Raw genomic sequence first — 18233 nt, 5'->3', positions numbered from 1 at the left:
AAGAAGACAAGTTTTTTTTTAACAAAGTGATGTGTTTAAAATTGCATCATGTCATGTACAGTAATATAAATCAAAACATAGTTTGTGTTTCAGGATATTATATTGTAATTCACTTCACAAAGTACATACATGCATACAATTGACTGTAAATACAGTTCTGTTACCAAGGAAACAGTGGTTCCTGTGTGTTTTCCCATTAATTATTCTTTTAATGTAAACATCAGAATCAAGAGAAAATCGTGTGTCAGTTTTAAGTGATTACATGTTAGATGAAAGTTCCACAGTCTCAGGTCAAGATCGTAGTAGCATTATAACTCTCGATGTTATTTTATCACTTTGCTGCTTCTTCTGTTCCTATGTGTCAGCCTGAAAACCGCCGTTGCAGTAGGGATTTAAATTGGCACGGGATGAGGAGTTTCTGACTCTACAGATCAGTTTGTAGAAAGCCACCAGAGGGATGGAAATCACAGGCACAACACAAAGCAGGAGGATGATGGCAAACACCCAGTCTGGATATGGCTTCACTTGAGTCTGGGGGAATCGTTCCTACAAACACAGACAGGATTTGTGTTCAGATTATACCATTCAGTTACTTTTCACCTCTGAAGAATGGAGATGTCAGGATGTTATGCAGGAGCCGGTGCTACATAAAACAGGCACACAACTTAGAAAGGGTTAAGGTGAGATTGCTGTGGTTTTTGGTCTACACTTGAGACCTTAGTAAAAATGTGTCTCTTGTTTTCTTCAGTTTGATTTCATATCCAGCAGTGTATCCTGGCAGAATGTAATCAAACCAAATATTGCTATTTGCTTTTTAACCCATTTCTAATCATTTGTTAGTTTTGTTATGTTTATTATTTACCAGTCTTTCATGTGTGAACTTCTCATTAGTCAACAAAGAATGAATGATTCCTAACCAGGTTCAAGCCCATTTAAACCCAATGTTATATTGAGCTCCACTAAACCTTTTCCCATTTTTCCTATGGGTTGACCACATGAGATGGCTCTATAACCTTTTCTAGTCTGATAAGCAACAATAACTAGTTTTATGATGTGTATAGTGTAGTGGGGAAGTTGTCTTCATTGTTGTACACTCTGGGAGGCCTGTGATAGAGCGATGGCCTGTCCAGGCTGCGGTGGTGGAGGAAGTACTGAAGCTTGGCACTTTTTACCTTATAAAAGTACAGTTACCCAGCAATACTTAAGTACAGATGCTATCAATAATCCTATTATATAGATGAGGATTATCTAGGTTAATGTGGTGTCGGTGGTGCTGGTGGGGTTGATTTGCTTACATAATCTGGGTTCCATGTATGATAGGTGGGGTGCGTCTGTGCCTGGATGATCACGTATGCAACCAACACTACCAGAAGCATTACAGGGCTAATCACCATCCAGCATGCTTTCCAAAAGATGTTAGGCCTGCGTCCAGTCATGAAGTAAATGTCCTCACTGAAACTGTCAAAAGACAAAAAATGTTCAACAGTGGGATCAAAATAAGGTCTCAATCTAAAAAAAAAAAGTAAATGATAAAACATTACGTTTTCATTCCACGGATGTAAATGACTGCAATAATCTCAAAAAACGCGATGATGAGCAGAGGCACAGAGCCCACGTAGCTGTTAAAGACCTCCACCCAGTAATTCCCTGAACCCAGGGTGAAGACGAGGGCCACCAAGAATGATATAAGGCACAGGATCGCTAAGAAAATAATTGGGGAGAAAAAAATGATCAGAAACACACCTGTCCTTTTTTATTAGGGAACAGATTTCAGCTTATGTGTTGTTACCTGTTACAAGTTCATTAGGGATACACTTGGGCACAAGTTTGAGGTCATTGATGGGTGTGAGGACACCTTCTATGTTGCCAAACATTGAGGACAGACCCAAGCTGAAGAGCATGACAAAGAACAGTATGGCCCATACCTGCGAGCCTGGCATCTCTATCACTGCTTCAGTGAACACAACAAAAGCCAGGCCAGTACCTGAAGCGCTCTGGGTGAGGAAAAAATGAAAGTATGATAAGAAACTGGACACAACCGTTTGATGAATAAAAGGAAGGGAGAGATGATAGAAAACCAGATTCAGAGCGAAGGAATGCATCTTCAAAGATAGGATGAGTTCTCAAAGTTACAGTACCTGGTCAAGAAATGTTTGTAGGTCACACTCCCTCAGGTTCAAACTGAAAACTTTATCTGGAAATGTCTCATTTAGATGATCAAACCACTGTTTGTAGTTCTCCACTGTTATGTTCTGATCTGAAATCTCAAAGTAGTTTGTCAGGGACATGATGTTTCTGCAGAGGGGAGTTAAGAAATGAGATCAACGGATAAAGTTTCAAAATCATTCTTTAAACAGGCATCATACCTACTCTTTTAGACAGGCGTTGTAGCCAGTGGTAGCTTTAAATCCCAGGATGGAGAAAATGGGGATGGAGGCGTAGAGAGATGTGGCACTGTTTATTATTCCTACAAGAAGAGCATCCCTCTCACAGTTGTTTCTAACAGATCAAGGAAAAAAAGACAGATTTGTTATACTCTGGCTTTAATAAAGGGGGGAGGTGTGGAGTTTCAGGTCTCACCTTTCTGCATTATAGCTGGAGAACGCTATGAGACCTCCAAATGCCACAGAAAGAGAGAAGAAGATCTGGGTGGCAGCATCCAGCCACACCTGTGGGTTTTTCAGAGTCTCCCACTGAAACATGCAGAGCATTTCAGATCATGGGCTTTGTTTGGGATTCACAATGCAAGCTGTCTTAGCAAAAGTCGCTCACATCAGGAGTGAAGAGGTACACCAGTCCATCAGTAGCTCCAGGCAGGGTGATGGCACGGATCAGGAAAATGGTCAGCACCAGGTAGGGAAAGGTGGCGGTCACATACACAGCCTGAGAAGAAGACGGCTTTATATAATACAGTGGTTGATTTTAAACCAGTAAATGAATGTTTTCTAGCAGGTGCACAGACCTTCCCCATGGATTCAATGCCTTTGATGAAGCAGATGTAGACCACACACCAGGCGCTGGCCAGACAGATGACCATCCACCACTGCAGGGAGCCGCTGGTCTCGATGTCAGGTGTGATGTTTAGGGTCTCACGATACCAGAAGTAATTCACTGGAGTACTCTTCTCACACTCAACATTGTAGCCTTAAAATACAGGGACTCAACATAAATTTTTTTTTTTGAAAAGCATTACATCATCACACCCCTTGCTTTGCAGGGAGATGTGGTGGATCTCATTTTTATTACCCAAAACAAAGTTGGGAATGTTTCCCATTCTGCTATCGGACAGGTAAATCTACCTTGAAAATAAAGTATGCTCTTTGTCTTGTGGTGCAATATCCCTTTGTGCCATAAAACGTTTAAGTAGTTTTCTCATTAAATCTGATCTGAAAGTCCACATAGATTTTGATAGTAGTCTTGGTAATAAAACTTTTATTTTGGAAAAGTTACTCTTACCAGAACAGCTCAATATTGGACTTGGACTGATCGGACAATATTTCAGTTGTAACTGTCAACATTATTTAGCAAGCACAGTGTGTGATCATAAATGTTTTTTCCCCTTACCTGTGAGGTTATCATTGAGTGGGCACTGGCTCCATGGTAAGGGGTTTTGGAAAGAGTGAAAGAAGTACCACAGTACCCAGGCCAAGATGGTATTGTAGAAAATACTGACAAGGAATGAAACTATAGAGGATGCAATACCTACAAACAGAAAGTATTAACAGGTGTAGGTCCAACTGTAAATAGATGCGTTCTTTCTTATTTGAGTCATTCAGAGGAATATGCACATAATAACTCTAGTTTACTAATATTTTCAGGTTACCCACCGAGCCCTCCCAGCAATGGAGTGATTGAATTCCAGACACCAATGCTGCCCATGCGGAGCCGCTGTCCTATAGCCAGCTCCAGGTAGAGCAGGGGGAGGCCCTCAAACACCAAGGCGATCAGGTATGGGATGAGGAATGCACCTGAAGCAAACATTGGTCTCATTTGTTAGAAATCAAGTTAGAGATTAGATTGTGTTGATCATTAGGCTTTGCAGAGTGGTGTAGTTTTAAATTTAGTTTTTTAATTCTAGGTAATGTCTCAATGAATATTTTATTATCAAGATAAAACTGTTAATATTTGTCTGTTAGGAGGGTAAATAATATATATTCATACATAAATGTCCTCTGCATGTGAGGAAAGGTAAAGACCAATATAGGTTCAGCAGAGTTTGACACCCACATCTGTGGGAATCTCAGACTCAATATGTGAAGTTAATAGATATTCAACGAAGGTAACCCTGACCTGTGTCCTTTAGGATTCTGCGACTTTGTGGCTCAACATAATCTTACTCGGTATGAGGAACGAGGTATGGTACGAGGTATGAGGAAGTAAACAGAGAAAGTAGGTGTATTGTGTAGGAAAAAATCCTAATGTTTCTAATGATCAGCCAAACATAGACAAGGCAGTGACTGGCCTAGTTTGTTTGTTAATATATTGTTAAACTGGAGAAAAAAGAAAACCTGAAAAAATTAAAGCACTTCAAGATGGGATAAAATTGATATGAGGGGTTAAATACTTAAAATTGCATTTTAATTTTAAAAAAGGAAAAAAACAACAAAATAGCATCTCACCTCCTCCATAGATTTGGCATAGATAGGGAAACCGCCACACATTTCCAAGTCCCACTGCAAAGCCAATGCATGTTAGCAGATACTGAGCCTTGTTGTCCCATTTAGGTCTCTCCTCCGACCCCGAGTCCTTTGTTTGACCCATTTTCAGCTTGCAAAATGTGGCAAAAATCCAGTTCTGTTACAAAATTGGATCCTAGCATGCGCTTCAGTCAGGTAGTGTATTTAGTCCAGAATTCTCAGCCTAATCACTGTGCAAAAAAAAAAAAGTCTCCAGTGATGCCTGGCACTCCCCTGTCTTCCACAGCCCAACTCCTCAGTGAGTTGTCTTTTAACATTCAATCAGTCACAGCTTTAAGGCAGAGACACAGTTTTTTTATTGCTTTTTTATGAAGTCATAAGGCCATGAGGAAGGGAGAGAAAACACCAGGCACAATGATTTAGTGTTCAAATCTCCCTGCTTGTTTAAGATGGGAGTGTGCTCAGTGTTGAATTAATGGATAACCTGGTGATGCTGCTATAGTTTTACACTGACCTAACAATTAGTTTAACAGTCTGTCAAACAGACATGAAAATAGTTGTATCACAACCAATGCTTTAGTCTGTATTCACTTAATCAGTCATCGGACGTGTAAAGGTTGTAAAACGTGTATGTGAAAAGTAGAAGGAAAAAATGAGATTTAACCGAGTGTTGCTGTGACATATGTAATTAGTGATAACCTCTTCATGCCCCTATTTCTCTCCTTTGACTGTGCACACAGGTATAATGTTATGCCCATAAATTGTAAGTGAGTTTATACCATCCCTGGCTTGCTGCCTGCTGTGTTTAGCTTAAGCCCATGACTTCATACATGTCTAATGGATTGATGCCTGGCTTTATTGTCCTTGTCAGCAATGATCCCTGGTGGTGGTGTTCAATCAATGAAGAGAAGGGGACTGGGAACTTTATATCATAGGGTTAGGGTAAAATGATAAACATCTAGAACTTTTTCATGTTATATACAGGAATTATATATATTTATGTGTTTATTACAGTGATATAGACACCCAGTCTGCACAGCTCCTCGTGCAATCTAACAATTTATCCTGCTGCCTTTTGACTGTTGCTCAACAGAAAAAAAAACACAAAGGTAAAGGTTACAGGAATAATGGAAGTCACCACCAATTATTCACCTACATTCCAAGAATAAATAACATTTTAATCTTTTTTTTGTTCCTGTGTTAAACATTCATGAATGTTACCATATTAGCAAGACAAAACATTTGTTGGTACTTGATATCAAATGAGGGTGTGAAAATTATTTTTGTCTTTGAATTAGTATCCGAGTAGTTGCATTGTGCCACCTGCTGGTGCGAACATGCTACTGCAAGACCTCTTTTTTGCAGATGGAAAATGGATTACACCTCATAACCATGACTCTGAATCACCAGGTGTACATTCATTTAACAGGTCAGTATGTGTAGAATACTAAAGGAAACCATGAAATACAGCAACAGTGAGCATAAATTACTTTATTCTGTTCATAAAACTACATCACAAACTTGTGCACGAATATAAATAGGTAACCAACAGGTGAAGATAGCTCTGAAAATTAAATAGTGGTGGATTGTATTGTATTTAAAAAGTTTAATCAAATTAAGGAACATGACTAATTTTATCATTTTGTTGTTCCTTTTGTTTACAGGTAACATATACCAGCCGACATAATGCATAAAAAGGCACCACCAGACTGGGGACTCCGGCCAAGAGGAAGATAACAGCGTTGATCCAGGAAGGGTAAGGTACTGATGCTAGGACTGGGAACTTGTCCTGTTAACAGTAAAACAATATAATAATAATAGTACTATTATTTGTCAAAAAACATACACAAACTCTTGAATATTTTTAGGAAAGTGTGAGCTTACAGAGTTGGGGTCCCAGACTAAATAGGTGAGCTCTTGTTGGGCTTGAGTCACCAGGTAGAAAACAAGAATAACTAGAATGATTACAGGACTGAAGAACCTCCAGGAAGCCTGCCAGAAGATGGAGGGTTTATGTCCAATCATGAACTGTATGTCCTCATTAAACCTGCCACACAAGAAGATTGTGATTAAATTATGTTACCACCTTTATAGCATCACAGAGGCAGTATTATATTTTAAGTTTTCATGTTCTCTGTTCTCTTATTGTACTGGAAAATGTGACTGGTAGGGATACAAATTTAGCTGCTAAGAGAAATAGTGACTGATTTGGTCAATTGTGCTAAACTGAAACTAGAGCAGAAAAGTCTACATTTCTATATGTGTCTTTAAGGACACAGATGTGTGGTCAATTTGTGGTATGCTGTTTAATAACAATACCATGTAAGGTTTACCTGTCTATGCCATAGATGTAAACAACAGCTATCATCTCAAACAATCCAATGGTCAGCAGCGGAACAGATCCAGCAAAGTTGTCAAATAGAGTTACCCAATAAAGTCCCGACTGCTGCGCAAATAGCAAGGAAATAATAAAGGCGAAAGCACACGTTACTCCTGAAACACACATGCACAAAGACATGAGTCATGGTAAAACATCAGCTATAAACATCAGTTACAAATCTTCATAGTTTTAAAACAGATTACCAGTCAGTGCCTCTTGTGGCCACTTTTTAGGTAACACATTCAAGTCTTTCAAGGGGACCACCACTCCCTCAATGTTGCCAAACAGAGTTGAGAGTCCCAAGCAGAGAAGCATGACAAAAAAGAGGACAGACCAGACTGGAGAGCCGGGCATCTTAGTAATGGCCTCTGTAAACACAATGAAGGCCAGACCTGTTCCCTCCACTCCCTGAAGAAACACAATGCAGATCAGAGTAAACAGCATGATAAACATGGTATAGACGTGCAAAGTAGTCACCTCATTAAGAAGTTTCTGCATGTCACAAATTTGAATGTCCAGTCCAAGAACAATATCAGGATAGGTGCTGTTCAGATGCTTATAGGCTGAATCATAGTTGGTTTCAGTGATGCTGTCCTCAGGAAGGTTAAATGTATTCAATAGTGTCCTGATGTTTCTAATGAGGAAATATGTCACATCAAGATCTTTGTTTGTACTCAGATGTCTTCAAAATTCACAGTTTTTGAGTACTGTAAAAAACAGCTTTGTCCTCCTCAGACTACTCACTGACTGATACAATTGTCATATTTCTCTGAGGCCCTGAAGCCGATGATGGTGTAGGTGACTGTGGCAGCATAGATTGATGTGAGGCCAGTTATAGCAGACAGAATCACAGCATCTTGCTTGCAGTTGTTGCTAGGAGAAGGAAAAAAGACAACAGATTGAGAACATGGTGTATCTGAGAGTAGAGTTTAGCTGTTGCAGGAGTTCTAAATGTCTCTTACTGAACAGGGTTATAGCTTGAAAAGGAGATAAGGCCTCCCCATGCTAAGCTAAATGCGTAGAAGACCTGGGCACCTGCATCCAGCCAGGTTGTTGGATTCATTAATTCTTCCACCTGCAAGGGCAAGACATATAGTGACTGATGTGACTTTTTATGATGCCATTTATAGATACTTATTATGTCATACATTTGGTGTGAAGAGAAACTTCACTCCATTCATGGCTCCCTTCAGAGTCAGCCCTCGGATTAGGAATATGGCCAGCACTATATAGGGCAGGATAGCTGTGACGTACACTGCCTGAGGTCGTGACAAGAGATGCAAACATATGAGATGATAGATGTGATTGGGTAATGCTTGTTTGAAAGTAGGTTCACTAAACCTTTCCAGAAGTGCTGATTCCTCGTATGTAGCAGGCACAGATGAATGTCCAGGCAGCTAAAAGACAGACTACCATGGGCCAGTGTATCCCTCCAGATTCTGCTATGGAGGTTGTAGTGTCCAGAGTCACTCGGTAAAAGTAGTAATCCACAGTGGAGCTCTGTTGGCACTCTGGTATGTACCCTGAAGAAGCATCAAACTGTCAGTTTTGGTGATGTATGGTTTAGGGATTAGTGTGTGCGCGCTTGGATACCTGTCCTATTTTCATTGAGAGGACACTGCGTCCAAGGAAGAGGTTCTTGAAAGGAATTGAAGAGATACCACATGATCCAGGCTATTAAAGTGTTGTAGTACAGTCCAATCAATAGGGACACCAGCATGGAGGCAATACCTGAGTAGGACAACAACAATGACTAATAACACACTAAAGACCCAATTGTTCAATAACTGGTTGTGTTCTTTGGATGTCAAATTTATTTGTGTCAAATTGTTACTTGCCGACACCGGTCAGATAGGGGTTGATGGCCCTCCACACTCCCACGCTGCCTTTCCGGAGACGCTGGCCAATGGCAAACTCCATCAACAACAGAGGCATTCCTTCCAGGACCAGCAGGATAAGGTATGGGATCAAAAAGGCACCTGAGAAATGTGGAATACATTTGGATGTTGAATATAATCCTCTTTCGATATCATGAGCGATAGGAGCCATGCCTCTAATATCCTGTCTTAAGACAATTCGGTAGACATTAAAAGTGCCAGATCTGCCACTGAGACCTGATATCAGTTGGCCTGATATCAACAGGAATGCAATCTGCCTGCCAACTATACTGGCTTGGACTTCCACATCATTATCCATGATGCACTGGTTCACTGCCAGACTGTGGACTACAGTTGACCCCTATTATGACTCCAACATTATGACCCCAACATTAACACATCTCTCAAAACCACAAGAATTCCATGACAAGAGCATGATTGCCTCAGGAACATCTGCCATACTGCTATTACAGCATGGCCACTTGATGTCATGTGAATGTCAATGTCATCAGACTCCCCACCCAGCCACCCACCCGCCCCAGGCAGGTGACACATCACAAGGATGGTTTCTAGAGCTGTAAAACACTGCTGAAATCTCCTTTCCTTTCCCCAGCCCAACATATACTTTACACTGCAGACTTTAATTGCCTGTTTTTACAGCATTTCTTTCTGCTTATGTTGTCAGGCTGGACCATTATGTCTGTGTTTTATGTAAAACAACTCAATAGCAACATAATCTCAGCAGGGCATGGTGACAGTAAAGTCTTTGACTCTGCTCCCTGGCCCTTATGTGCACACAGTACTGGACCGGACCATCTTGTTCCTTTTTAAGAACATTGAGAAATAACAACATACCAAGAAATCTGGACCATTGTGAAACAATAACAGAAAATAAAAATTAAAGTTTTATCATATAAACATTTCCACCTTTGCTTACCTCCCCCATGACTTTGGCATAAGTAAGGGAACCGCCATACATTTCCAATCCCAATGCAGAATCCCACGCAGGTTAAGATGTACTGAGCTTTGTTGTCCCACTTGGGCCGGTCTGCAGCCTCCTCCTTATCCATCCTCTCCAGGTCATTGTAATCAGGGATCCGGAGATCCAGTCCAGGGTTTGGAAGCACCAGTTTCATGGCACACAGATGTTATGCTTCTGATTCTAGAATTCAGTGTGATAGTCAGGTGAAGTGCTCTTCCTAAGGCTAAAACAAGTTTAGGATCTTTATCAAGTTCAGCTCATAGATTAGTTGGAGTACACTCTGCCCCTGGTTATAGTCAAACATTAACCCTTATGCAACGTTCGCACACACTACCCTTTCAAGTTGTTCGGGACAAAAACGTCATCTAACTTTAACGGTTGTAAAAATATATCAGATAAATATTTTTTTCATATTTTTTTGCATAGACCTTTTAATTACTTCAGTTCTGGTCAACAGTAGAAAAAGAGTAAAAACTACTGTTGATCAGAACTGAAGTAAATAAAAGGTCTATGCAAAAAATATGCAAAAAATATTTATCTGATATATTTTTACAACCGTTAAAGTTAGAGGACGTTTTTGTCCCGAACAACACGAAAGGGGGTAAAATTTGCCCACAGTGAATTATTGACCTATGAAAAATTTTAAAATCATATTAACAAAATGTATGTAAAATTAAGCTTATTCTGCAAAAATGATTAAATTTGCTCACATATAGACAAAGTTATAGCCAAAATAAACAAAAAAATTACTCTCAGAGGGCAAAAATGTCCCGAACAGTGCACAAGGGTTAAAAATATTATACAATGGCAAAGTGGTTTTTATTGTCCCCTGACAGGAAGAACATCCTCAGTGTGAATCCACTTGTTCTATGTTTCTCACCTGTGCAGTAGTTTTTTTTCCTCTGTGGCCCTGCTGATAATGGGCTAAATAACCCAAAGTGCTTAGACAAGCTGTTATGATGAAGAGGAGAACACAGTCCTTGTTGCCCTGACGTATTTGATTTAGGGGGTTTTGGCTGTAAAAAACAACTAAGCCCCGAGTAGAATTGCTAAGGAGATTTAACTGTCATGTCAGGGAATGTGTCTTTTCTCAAGCAACACCACCCTTTGCTGGCTGAGACAGATACAGAGTCTTTTTCTGAAGTAATCTGTTTCATGATGCTCTTTGTTTTATGCTATAAATCAATATTTAATGTCTGAAAAATCTCATACCTAATAATATCTTGTTTTTTATCATAATTTTGTTAATTATTACATTTGATTATATATTAAAAGATAGTCATCCAAGTTCACTAAAACACCAAAAAAATAGTATGCTGTCTGGAGGTCAGACATGTTATTTACAACACGAATCAAGAAGTGCTCATTTGCATAAAGCTGTAAAGTAATCGCAAAGACTTATATGACAGACAATCTATCCACAGTTGCAAAACCTATTTTTGGAGCCAAGTTATTAGTGTATCTATCAAAGTTAGCTCCTAAGTAAGATAACCCTAAAAATGCAATACATGCACTACATATGAGATAAATAAGAACCTCTGTTCATAAGTCTTTGAGGAAGCTGCTGCTTTCCAAAAAGGTGTAGGGTGTCCCCAGCCTTACACTCCCAATGGACATGCATCTCTTCTCCTCTTTATTGACATGGCTGTATAGGATTGAACTGCTCTCTCACAGCATATCGTGCCTTCTCACAGTTGGTGTGAGGGCTCCCTCTGTTGACCAATTACTTACCAGCCCCGGTCAGAGGGCTGATGGCCCTCCAAACTCCCACGCTGCCTTTCCTGAGAAGCTGGCCAATGGCCAACTCGGGCAACAGCAGAGGCATTCCTTCCAGGACCAGCAGGATAACGTATGAGATCAAAAAGGCACCTGAGAAATGTTTGTGATAGTAATGAAGAGATTAGGAAAGGGAGACTCAAGATAACATTAATATGAGACATAGACAAAAGGTATTCCATGTGGCATCTTAAAAACGTGTGTTTTTTGTGTGGATTATTTTGCCCATTTGCTTTATAAAATATCTTATTATGTCTTAAGTAGATTGGCCTTATGCTTTGAAAAAAGCATTTCTACATGAAACAGCCTGTGGGGACTTGTGCAGGGTTGAAGTTCAACATATGTTTTAAGATAAGCATTATTAGCAGTTAGGCATTAACAACAGGATGTCATTAAGAGCTGCTGATTTGTTTTAACACAGTTTATGGCTATAATCACAGATGTTTCTCAGCATAGGCAAATGTGATTTCTGTAACACACTGTTATTTCTTTGTATCCCTTATATTGCATATTAATGATAGAAAAGTCACACATTAAACTGATCACCTGGACTTTGACTTTTACCTGTCTTTGTATTTATCTATCCACTGCAGTGATATGCAGCAATCCAGAGGGCTGAATCACTGAACACAGAAACACTTGAAAATATGCATTGCAAAATGTGTTTGGTATCCATTTTCTGCAATAAACAGCTGACCCCGGGGGTCACCGTCTCTACCTCACAAACCACACAAATGGTTATCCATTACATTAGAAGGCCTAATGCTCCTGAGAATCATTAATACAGCTTGATGGCAGATTCCCTGGCATTCTCTTGTAGCTGTGAATGAGTAATATATTTAACTTCCTTTTAGGCTTTGGGTGCAAAGGACCAGATGATTTATTTAAAGTGGAATTTTTCACAGTTTACTGTAGGTACCATATTTGGCAGTATGTTTGAATTTTTTTTTTAACCACCACAGAAAGAAACACACATGTATAAAGCATCATAAAGTACTATAGTAATAAGAACCCTCCTTTTCCATCCTCTCCAGATCTTCATGTTTTAGGATCCACAGATGCAGTCCTGGGTTAGGGAGCACCAGTCTCATGGCAATCACATTGAAGCCTGGTAGTCCTGTCTACAACTGCTGAACCATATTGAAGGGGTTAATGTGAGTCCAGGAGGGTCCATCTTATAGCATTTGGCAATGCTGAAGCAATTTTATGATCTGTTATCTGTTGTCTTCTGTAGATTAGCCAGAGCACATGTTGTACCTTTGTGTTTATTAATTATCATTCACCCAATCAGTTTAGTATGCAAAAAAAAAAATCAAAGTTTTTTTTTGTTTTTTTCACTAAATTTGAAAAAAAAGACTATTATTGTTTAGAAGGTTAAGGCAAGGCATCTGTAAGAAAACTCTACAAGTCCAGATGCCTCGCTTCAACCTTCTGAATGAATATGACCTGGATGACTGAGAATCTTAAATGTGTTGATAAACAAAAACTATGAAACCACCAATTCACGGTCATGATATTTTCATTATTTTATTCACTCATAATTCAAATCTGAAATAAAGATCTGAGATTAGAGAGCAGAAAAACTAGACACCCTCAAGTGAAGGATGAGTTGTCAACATTTGTAATTAGCTTCCTAAGAATTACAATGTCTAAATATTATTAGTAATTTTTGTAGTCTTTAAAAAAAATCTACAAGTCGCTTAAGCTCTTGAAGGAAAATGACCTGGATGACTGAGAATCTTCATTGACATACCTATAAAACTACTATTTCTGTCATTTTTGAGCCAGATACTGGCATTTGACTTTGTGCAAAACATCATATAAAATATTCGGAGTTTGATTTCACAGGGACATTAAAACAATGTATAAAATTTGCTTACTTATTTTCATATAAAGAGCAAAAAAACATGCAAAAATATGAATAATGTTCTCGGTGCTAATATTACACTACAACCAGTGGCTAGTTAGCTTGACTTGGTATAAAGAGTGCAAATGGGGTAGCAGACAGACTGGCTCAACAACAATTACATTTGAGATATTTAGATTTTTTTTTCCTGGTGTAGCCTGGCTTACAGTAACCCTTGTTTCCAAGCTTGATGCCTTGCTAAGCTAACAAGCTGTAGCGTCTCATGGGAAAATTTACAACAGTTCTTACTTGAATGTACAATGTACACAAACACCTGTATCACAATAGAAAACTATTGCCCTCCTTTACAAAGTTGGAGATAGGTAGATGTTTATCAATACAGGTCAGATAAAAAGCAGCAGTAGTTAAAAACACACAATAATAAAAATCCAAAGTCACATTAAATAATTTAAAAACCATCTAATACTTCATGTTGTCATGCATTTGTATTTTGGCGGAGATAGTGTCCACTGTATTGTCACTGTAGTCCTTCTGCTTGCAGCATTTCCTCTGGAAGAATTTGAAGATTGCGAACAAAGGGATGGATAAACTGGGAATTCCCGCCAGGATGAAGATGATGACATAGATCCAGGAAGGAAAGGGGGTTTCTGCCAGAGTGGGAAAGCCAGGCTGCAAATGGAGTCATGAAAAATGTTACAGCAACCTATGATGCACGCAAGGACTGAGGTAACACTGGCTTATTTTTAACTTTTACCAAAGATAAGAAAAAAACAGTTGTAAATTTGTAATAGTGGGCAAAAGTTAATTTAGCTATACAACATAATACAACATATTACAACAATTAAATCCTGTGAGAAGCACACTTACTGCCTCTTGGTCCCAGACCAGATAGGTCAGACTCTTGCTGACTTGGGTAACAAAGTAGAAAATCAAGATGAAGATCATAATGAGTGGGCTAATCACCCTCCATGTAGCCTGCCAGAAAATATTGGGTTTGTGGCCAATCATAAACTCTATGTCCTTGTTAAACCTGTTCGGAAGTAAAAAGAGAAAGACGTTGTGTAGTCAAGTATATGTATCCATAAAAGATGGCCTTGTAGTTTTATCAGTTACAGGAAGTAAAGACACACGTGTGTGCGCTGTTAGCATCATGCTAAAACACTGTCACTCAAAGTTTTTGTTCCAAATCAAGACACAAGAAATATTGTACATTTTGCATATATTACAAATGTTTTTTTTTAATTAGGTTGAAATAGCACGTTTGATTTGCACTATTATTGATAAAAAGATATGTTCCCCAGCCTTTCTACATCACAAGACAGAACAGAATATCAGACACCAACAATGGACTGCATAGCCAGTCTCTGCCAAAGAGTGCAATATAATCATATACCCCCTAAAAAAATGACTGAATGGTCAGTACAATATTGTGGATAGTCTGAATAGGTGTAAAAAATAGTATATTTGCATCACTAGTGATTTGAACTTTGGCTTTAGGAAGGTATATAGAGTGTATCATTGTCTGTGGAAGACAATGTTTGTAGGGTTTTTTGTCAAGTGTGTGAAAGGAGCCTAATGGTTGGGCTGTGCCTAGCTACATTGATGCTTTAGGTTTAATGATTCAGTTTTTTTTAAATTAACTAAAAATTCAGACAACTTCCTGGACAGACTCACCTATCTATACCGTAGATGTAGATCACAGAAATCATTTCACAGAATCCAATAACCAGAAGTGGGATAGAGCCTGCAAAGTTGTCAAAAAGAGCCAACCAGTAGTTCCCAGAGCGTAAAGCAAAAATGAGCCCGAGACCAAAAGAAACAAGGCAAGAAAGACCTAAAAAAAACAAAACAAACAATGGTTATGCTTTAAAATTTGTCTTTCCCCCCCAATTTTGTATTTCATATCTATCAAGAAATTAGGAAAATTACCACAGAAAACTTCCTTGGGCCAACTTCGGGGCAAGACTCCAAGGTCTTGCAAAGGAACAACCACTCCCTCAATGTTCCCAAACATAGTTGAGAGGCCAAGACAGAAGAGCATGACGAAGAAGAGGACAGCCCAGAGAGGTGAAAAAGGCATCTTGGTGATGGCCTCTGTGAACACGATAAAGGCCAAACCAGTTCCCTCAACACCCTGAAGGAGGATAGTATGTACATTTAAAGCACTGTGACATTAGTTTTTCTCCATTTCATTGGCAACTGTCCTAAAATAAATATAAATAACGCGTCTCTCACCTGACTGAGGAAGGTCTGCATGTTACATTCAGCTAAGCCCAGTCCTTGGATAATATCATAATTGGTTGTGTTAAGATGGGCCACCGTCTCATAGTAGTTGTCTGCTGTTATGTTGCCTTCAGGGTAGTTAAAGGCATTCATCACCTTCAAGATGTTGCTGTAAAAAAGAAAAATACACACACACATTGAGTTGACACTAATATTGCCTGGTAGTAGGGTCTTAGTTTTCTGAAACTCACTTTGAAATGCAGTCGTCAAATTTTTCTGTTGCCCTGAATCCGATGATGGAGTAGATAACTGTTGCGGAGTACACTGAGGTGCAGCCGTTGATGATGGAGATGAGAACAGCATCTTGCTCACAGTTGTTGCTGAAAGAACATTAGGAAAGGAAATGGTGTGAATTCAGCTGCTGAACAGGATGAACCTTATGATTGTTGATGATTGAGATGTTTACGCACTGAATAGAGTTGTAGCTGGAGAAGGAGATGAGACCTCCAAAGGCCAAGGAGAAGGAGTAGAACACCTGAGCACCTGCATCCAACCAGGTTGCTGGATTCATTAACTCATTCACCTTAATAGAAAATCCAAAATTACTAAATGACTTCTTTATGAATGTTTGTTACAGTCATTATTAATAATTAATCTTGGACAGGTTGATTTTAAACTCATCTAGGCAAATAATTCACTATCTATATTGCTTATGATTATATTTTACAGTATTGGCTGTACTGTATTAACCCTTTATCATCAGCTTTTATGAGCAGGTTTATGGTGCCTTAATCAATGTTCCTGGGTGACCCTAGGTGTTCATTAAGCAAACAGACACCTCTAAGACGTACTAACTAATAAATAAGTCATTCATTAAAATGCCAAAATAAGCTTTATCCTGACTTTTTATTCTTGCTATTTATGCTAGCCTGGCATTTGTTGGTTGATGCGTGCTTACATCTGGTGTGAAGAGAAACTTGATTCCCTCTGCAGCGCCTTTGAGAGTCAGTCCTCTGATGAGGAAGATGGTGAGGACCACATACGGTAGAGTGGAGGTGATGTAAACCGCCTGAGGAGTGAAGGAATGACACAGATATGTATTTGAACCTACTTGAAACGTATGTGCGGGAAGGGAGCCCTTGTTAAAATTCTCAGTTATAATGTGACTTTCAGACCTTGCCAGTGGTCTCAATTCCACGGATGCAGCAAACATAGAGTAGAGTCCAGGCAGCTACCAGAGAAAGCACCATCCACCATTGCAGACCTCCTGCATCATCGATCGCTGTGGAAGTGTTCAGAGTCTCTCTATACCAGAAGTAGTCAACAGTGGAGCTCCGTGCACACTCCTCCACTAAACCTGAAATGGACAGTTGGATCATAATGCTGAAAACGAAATGTCTTGAAGCTTCGCTGTTGTCCTGATAAATAAATGCACACCTGTCTTGTTAGCGTTGAGAGGACACTGGCTCCATGGCAGAGGATCTTGAAAGGAGTTAAAGAGATACCACATGATCCAGGCCATGATGGTGTTGTAGTACATACCCACCAAAAAGGAGACAAGCATTGAGGCAATACCTGTAACAGAATGAAAACATGCAGTAGTTGTATTAAAAATAATTAGGTTCCCAGTGTTATTTTTGCCAGCTGAAAAATGGGCCATCTTTTTTTATCATACCAACTCCAGTCAGGTGAGGATTGATTGATCTCCACACTCCCACGCTGCCCTTCCTCAGGCGCTGGCCGATGGCAAACTCTAAGTGCAGCAGCGGGATTCCCTCCAGAACCAGCAGGATAAGGAATGGAATCATAAACGCTCCTACAAGCACAGCATTGATTAAATCGGTTTAAATCTAATCTAAAACTAAAATCTAAAAAAAAAATACAATGCCATAAGAAACACACACACACTAAAACTGCACTACACATATTATATGATATGAAAATAATGCTTAAACTGCACAAAAGTAGTTCTTGTATCAACAAAAGATATATACCATTGGTGCAGACTGACAAAGTTTGTCAGTAAGTTTGTTTGATTGTGGCATTTTAATGTGTTCAACCCCAAAAGAGGTGAGATTTTATTTATTAGAGATGATGTAAAATCATAAACATTTTGTACATTTATATAATTACAGTGATCGCTGCTTACCTCCTCCATGGCTCTGACACAGGTATGGGAACCTCCAGACGTTACCAAGTCCCACACAGAAGCCCACACAGGTGAGCAGGTACTGGGCTTTGTTGTCCCATTTGGGTCTGTCCCCTGCCTCCTCTTTCTCCATCTTCTCTAGGTCCCCATGAGAGGGGATCCTATTATCAAGTCCTGGGTTTGGTAGCTTCAGCTTCATTGTTGTCTTTTTTGTAAAATTCACTTGACTCAGAATTTGTAAATGTAGCTGTTAAAGCTTCCTTAGATACAACTGCTACTGTTGCAAACCTCCAGGCAGCTGTGTCCTTTCTCCCATACAGTTACTGCTTCTGTCTCTCTCTC

At 39.4% G+C, this 18233-nt stretch overlaps 3 protein-coding genes across 5 annotated transcripts; all 3 read right to left on the bottom strand.

Annotated features, from left to right (window-relative positions):
* Window positions 1-249: 249 nt before the first annotated feature.
* On the bottom strand, window positions 250-5035 carry LOC114451481 (sodium-dependent neutral amino acid transporter B(0)AT3-like). The gene is made up of 12 exons (XM_028430107.1): window positions 4620-5035; window positions 3828-3968; window positions 3565-3702; window positions 2963-3144; window positions 2773-2883; window positions 2581-2693; window positions 2371-2499; window positions 2139-2295; window positions 1790-1994; window positions 1542-1701; window positions 1296-1458; window positions 250-546 (listed from the first exon to the last, which is right to left on the bottom strand). Exons 1-12 carry the CDS (start codon window positions 4759-4761, stop codon window positions 355-357), a joined length of 1833 nt encoding a protein of 610 aa, XP_028285908.1. The 5' UTR covers window positions 4762-5035; the 3' UTR covers window positions 250-354.
* Window positions 5036-6171: 1136 nt separating this feature from the next.
* LOC114426286 (sodium-dependent neutral amino acid transporter B(0)AT1-like) lies at window positions 6172-10859 on the bottom strand. 3 transcript variants are annotated; one of them, XM_028393598.1, is made up of 12 exons: window positions 10757-10859; window positions 9832-10056; window positions 8856-8996; window positions 8611-8748; window positions 8359-8540; window positions 8166-8276; window positions 7980-8092; window positions 7762-7890; window positions 7221-7651; window positions 6971-7130; window positions 6522-6684; window positions 6172-6426 (listed from the first exon to the last, which is right to left on the bottom strand). In XM_028393598.1, the coding sequence occupies exons 2-12, from the start codon at window positions 10028-10030 to the stop codon at window positions 6253-6255; spliced, it is 1941 nt and encodes a 646-aa protein (XP_028249399.1). In that variant the 5' UTR covers window positions 10031-10056; window positions 10757-10859; the 3' UTR covers window positions 6172-6252. The 3 variants fall into 3 exon arrangements, with proteins under 3 accessions (XP_028249399.1, XP_028249407.1, XP_028249390.1); XM_028393606.1 differs by lacking the exon at window positions 10757-10859 and having other exon boundaries at window positions 7221-7425; window positions 7495-7651; window positions 9832-10126; XM_028393589.1 differs by lacking the exon at window positions 10757-10859 and having other exon boundaries at window positions 9832-10126.
* Window positions 10860-13153: 2294 nt separating this feature from the next.
* LOC114452924 (sodium-dependent neutral amino acid transporter B(0)AT1-like) lies at window positions 13154-18229 on the bottom strand. Its single transcript, XM_028432455.1, has 12 exons — window positions 17892-18229; window positions 17418-17558; window positions 17180-17317; window positions 16918-17099; window positions 16701-16811; window positions 16213-16325; window positions 15994-16122; window positions 15755-15911; window positions 15449-15653; window positions 15194-15353; window positions 14387-14549; window positions 13154-14188 (listed from the first exon to the last, which is right to left on the bottom strand). The coding sequence occupies exons 1-12, from the start codon at window positions 18088-18090 to the stop codon at window positions 13979-13981; spliced, it is 1908 nt and encodes a 635-aa protein (XP_028288256.1). The 5' UTR covers window positions 18091-18229; the 3' UTR covers window positions 13154-13978.
* Window positions 18230-18233: the final 4 nt, after the last annotated feature.

The sequence above is a fragment of the Parambassis ranga genome, chromosome 2 (genome assembly GCF_900634625.1).
Source record: "Parambassis ranga chromosome 2, fParRan2.1, whole genome shotgun sequence".
NCBI lineage: Eukaryota > Metazoa > Chordata > Actinopteri > Ambassidae > Parambassis > Parambassis ranga.
This window is presented reverse-complemented; position numbering and strand designations above follow the sequence as displayed.